General features: G+C 41.6%; 1 protein-coding gene across 1 annotated transcript; it reads right to left on the minus strand.

Moving 5' to 3' along the window:
- Positions 1–1,454: 1,454 nt before the first annotated feature.
- Positions 1,455–4,434, minus strand: LOC116011435. The gene is made up of 5 exons (XM_031250997.1): positions 3,914–4,434; positions 3,500–3,823; positions 3,140–3,422; positions 2,688–2,831; positions 1,455–2,110 (listed from the first exon to the last, which is right to left on the minus strand). Exons 1-5 carry the CDS (start codon positions 4,229–4,231, stop codon positions 1,959–1,961), a joined length of 1,221 nt encoding a protein of 406 aa, XP_031106857.1. The 5' UTR covers positions 4,232–4,434; the 3' UTR covers positions 1,455–1,958.
- Between the last annotated feature and the right edge of the window lie 228 nt (positions 4,435–4,662).

A 4,662-nucleotide genomic window follows, 5' to 3' on the forward strand; every position in this document is an offset into this window, starting at 1 on the left:
AAATATTGTGGTTCAAAGCATATATATAAAGCCAAACATTGGAGAAAGGAAAAGGGTAAGAGCATCTTCTCTTCCAGAATAGAGCATCAGTTGAATCTGCAGATAGAAAAGAATGTGTTAAAAATAAATAAAAATGAATATATTAAAGTATGGGTAGCAAATAGCATAATGTAGAGTTAAGGAAAGGAGTTTGTGTAATAATGCCAAGCAAAAAATGGCAGTAATAGAGAAAGGAGGAGAATAAAATAATGGTAATGACAAGTTAGGCAAAAGTGGTTGGATTGATGTACAACCCATTTGGTCAAAGTGGCAGAATCGAAGCATGTGATGTTTTGCGGGTGTTGGGTTCCACCACCACCCAAGATCATCAACCCCTATTACTTGCCCACAACTCACACTTTCCTAAGCTATGCCCCAACATGCTTACTACCTTTCCTTTTCTCCTTTAATTTTTTTAAAAAAAATCATGGATTAAGTTTCCCTACTTACATCACTAATTTTAAGTTATTAGAGATATATTACGAGTTGCCATTCAATTCTCAAGTTCTCACTTCTTATATGTGTTTTGTGTCCACAAGAAATCTTTATCACATCTGATCAGTTAATGTCTCTCAATAATCCTCAGGTTTTCAGCGGGATTCAAACTCTCACATTACTGCTGAAACAAGATTTTAAAGTGATCAGTCGAAGCAAAGTTATTTTATAATGTAATTTTTTGTAATCTAATATTACATTCTCTTAATTTTTATTCAACAAATTGTATTTTTAACTTTGGGTTCATCTTGCAAGGTATTTAAGCAAATTATTAAATTCTAAAATTTCTACATTGCCTTTAATTTTAGTAGCTTAAAAGAAAAGAAAAAAAAAGTGATTAGTAAAGTAAACTGCTGGTGGGGGGGGGGGGGGTTCATTTTAGTAATATTAATTGGTTCGGTGAGAATAGGCATCAATATGAGATCATATTGTTATTACAATAGGCATAGCATTTTTGTTTGTTGATAATTTCATATTATTTTGTTCATATTGTCATTAAAATTATGAAACAAACTCCTCAATTAAGGGAGATGTCATTTCATACCATCAAATCCTTTACTTCTAAAAAAAACGATAGGATTATTAGGACTTCTAAAAATAATAGCGGCATAGCAACCCAATAAGGTAGCTCAAGTGACAAGTGACGATTTTTCCTGAATCAGCTCCCGACTCTCGTGTCTCCCCGAGCAAACGCGGGTGGACCCGATGGATTATGAAATTTACAGTTGAACAGCCGAGTTATAGGGTCAGGTTGGAGATTCAATCTTTTCAAAAGAATAATAATACGGAGTAATAATAAATAATAATAAAGATTATTATTGATTAATTGAAGTCCGGCCAGTTTTGGTGGACGGATTTAACATACAACCATTCAAACTTGTAGACACACAACACTACAACTGCTGTCTACTAAGAATATATAAATATAAAAATATATATTAATTACTAAAAATTATATATAAATCATGAAACAGGGCTGTAAAATCAAACCAAAACATGACCCCAACCCCTTTCTCTAACAAAAATTGGGATTCTTTATTCTTTCTCCCGTTCAAACAGCAAAGAAAAACTGCAATCCATCACAGTTTGTGGCTTGAACCAACGAAATTGACCATAAAAACCTGTGTTTCTTCCATTCTTTTTCTTCTCAAATATTTCTTTCATTAAGGCTTGACCAACAAAACATTTTATTCTTTAAATCCTAAACCTACCCACAAAAACCCCATTTTCTTTCACAATATTTTGATCCAACATTTTTTGCCTCCTTAAGACTAACCCCTACAGCTACTACTATTAATATTAATGCAGTTGCCAACATAAATTATACCCTATACTTCACTTTCCCTTGGAAAACTACCTAAGACAAACTTCCTTGTTTCCAAATACTAATCTTGAGGAATAGCTTCCAAAATCCCAAAAATGTATTAGTAAGTCCACTCCTGAGGAAGGCGGAGCTCGTGGTGGTGGTGGTGGTGGTGGTTGTAGTGGTTTGCCATGCCCTGCGGGTTGTGCTTCTTCGGTTGAGCCAAGCCGGCACCATTGCTCCTATGGTTCCTTAGACCAGCACCAGCACCATCTGAAAACAAATATAGTAAACAAAGGATTAATACTGTTAGAATCAAGCACTTACCATCATGCCAAAAACTATAGCTCACAGCCAAAGCACCACTTTATTATACAACTATCACATTTTCAAGAGTCAGGATGGCCCTTTACCGGCCACCGCCCAACAATCCTCAAACCACCCATCAATCCCCCTAATCTAGGGATGGCAATGTGCCCAGTCCCCGTCTGAAACGGGGGCGGGGATGAGGAAAAATTTCGAGGATCGGGGACAGGAATGGGGAATTTTTTCAATTCCCCGCCGGGGACAAGGATGGGGACTATTTTCCATTCCCCGCCGGGGACGGGTACGGGATCGGGGTTTCGGGGAGTATACTCCCCACCCCCGCCCCGCTGCCATCCCTACCCTAATCACTAATGGCTAGACTTAGCCCTTAACCGGCCTCCACTCGCCCCTTTACTGACCTCCACTCAACAATCCCCTAGCCACTAATGGTGGGACGTGGCCCTTGACCGGCCTGTGCCCAACAGATACAATAACATATTTAAACATACAAATACACAAATGGCAACAGAGACAAGATTTGTACCATAGTCATGAGTAAAAACAGCAGCATTGGCATTGAACCTAGGTTGCAGACCCTGAGGAGGGTGATGGGGATGGGAATGGGAGTCAGCCACATTCAGGTTCAGGGCTTGGACCACCCTGTCTGGCAGTAAAACTGTGGAGCACACTGCACATATTTCCCACAATAATCTTATTAATCCCAGTAGTAGGGTAACCACTAAATAAACAATCAATATTCAAAGTAGCAAACAAAAATGTTGAAGAAACAGATCAGATCTGGGCCAACATGGTGAGATAATTCTGTGATTTCACAACTTATACCACACACCATGTGAACAGAACCAAAAGGAGACAGCTCCCACACTAACAACACTACAAAACCCCTCTCATTTTCCACCATATCAGACACTCTGAATATTAAATGAAAAGTCAAGTTGTGAATGCATGTTAGAGTGGGGACCCATAAAAACCCACCTGGCTTCTTGCGAGATTCAGACGGATTCCCAGTTCTTCTGGGGATGAAAACCCCCGTCCCGGAACACTCCCTTTTTGCGCCGCCGCCCGGATTTCCAAGAAACACCGCTCTCATCCCTGACCCAGGGAGCTGAGACTGTTGCTGGGTCGGCCAAGCAGACGGCCGGAATCCCACACCTCCACCGCCATTCTTGGCGATTCTGCTTTGATTCACCGCCTGATACGGCCCAATGCTCCCTCCTTGCTGGTTCTTCACCATCTGGAGCTGTTTCAGTCGCTGAAACTGACAATTTTTAAGAACAAATTTAGCATTTAGGTTACCCAGAAGCTTAATAAGCTAGAACAATAATGGAAGCTTACTTGGGCCAGCTGCAACTGCTGATAAGTAGAGAGCTGGGGATTTTGGGGAGTAGAGGGAACAGTGACGGGACTGGGCCTCCTAGGAGGTGCCCAGACCCCATTTTTGCTCTGGTATAGCGCCGCCGCAGCTTCCTCCATCATTTTCATCCTCGCCACCTCGCCGGCGGCGGCGTAGAGCAGATCCCAAGCGCCGTCGTCGGCGTTGCGCGCCATTTCCGGCGTCGGGGGAGATGAGACCCGCGAGGGATAGTTAGGGCTGCACCCACACCCGCCCCCAAGAACCCCACACAGCGTCGATTGAGGCGAACCAGACAAACGCCACGCCTACAAAAACCATAAAACGTTAACCAGAGTACAAAGAAAAGAAGAAGAAGAAGAAGAAGAAGAAAAAGGTGAAAATGAGTGGAGCAAAACCTTGGTGTTTTCGAGGTCATAAACAGAGTCGTGGAGAGTGGACTGAGCCATTTTGCGGGTCAATCCAGTGATGAAGTCATCCTCGTCGCTCTCCGTCTCGGTTAACGACTCAACGGGTGAACTCAGATCGGAGGTTGAGCTGAGAAAAGCCCCGAACCCGCCATAGCCAAGCTCCTGAGGAACCCCAAAATCCCTACCCAACCCCATTCCCTTCTCATTGCCCTTGCTCGCGCCTTTCTTGAAGTCCATGAGCAAGTCATCCTCAGTGAGGAACTGGGGCGGAAGCCAGTACTCACAGTCATCCAACTCCTCCGCCATTTTCAACCAACAAAGCAAGAAAAAAAAAGGCCTATGGGTGGGTTGCGATTCACGAAGGTGCGCTTTAATTCAAAGCGTTGCTGCTTCTTTAAGGTTTAATCGAGAGGGAAAAAGTGCCCAGCAAAAAATCAAGAATGAGAGAGAGAGAGAGAGAGAGAGAGAGATTTTGCAGTGAAGCAGAGAGGAATGTGAAATGAGACTTTTGTGAGAGTAGGAGAGAGAGAAGCAAGAGGCACTAGGGGTTTATATAGAGACCTTGCTCTTTCTCTTTTCTCTTTTTTTCTTTTTTCTTATTTACAAATTTTAATTTAATTATTAGATTACATAATATTTAACTTTAATTTATTCATATTAATAACATCCATTTTATCAATCATTTTCACACTATCATAATACATAATACCCTTTTTTAAAAAAATTAAAAGAGAGAT

This window comes from Ipomoea triloba, chromosome 2 (assembly GCF_003576645.1).
Source record: "Ipomoea triloba cultivar NCNSP0323 chromosome 2, ASM357664v1".
NCBI classification, from domain to species: Eukaryota; Viridiplantae; Streptophyta; class Magnoliopsida; order Solanales; family Convolvulaceae; genus Ipomoea; species Ipomoea triloba.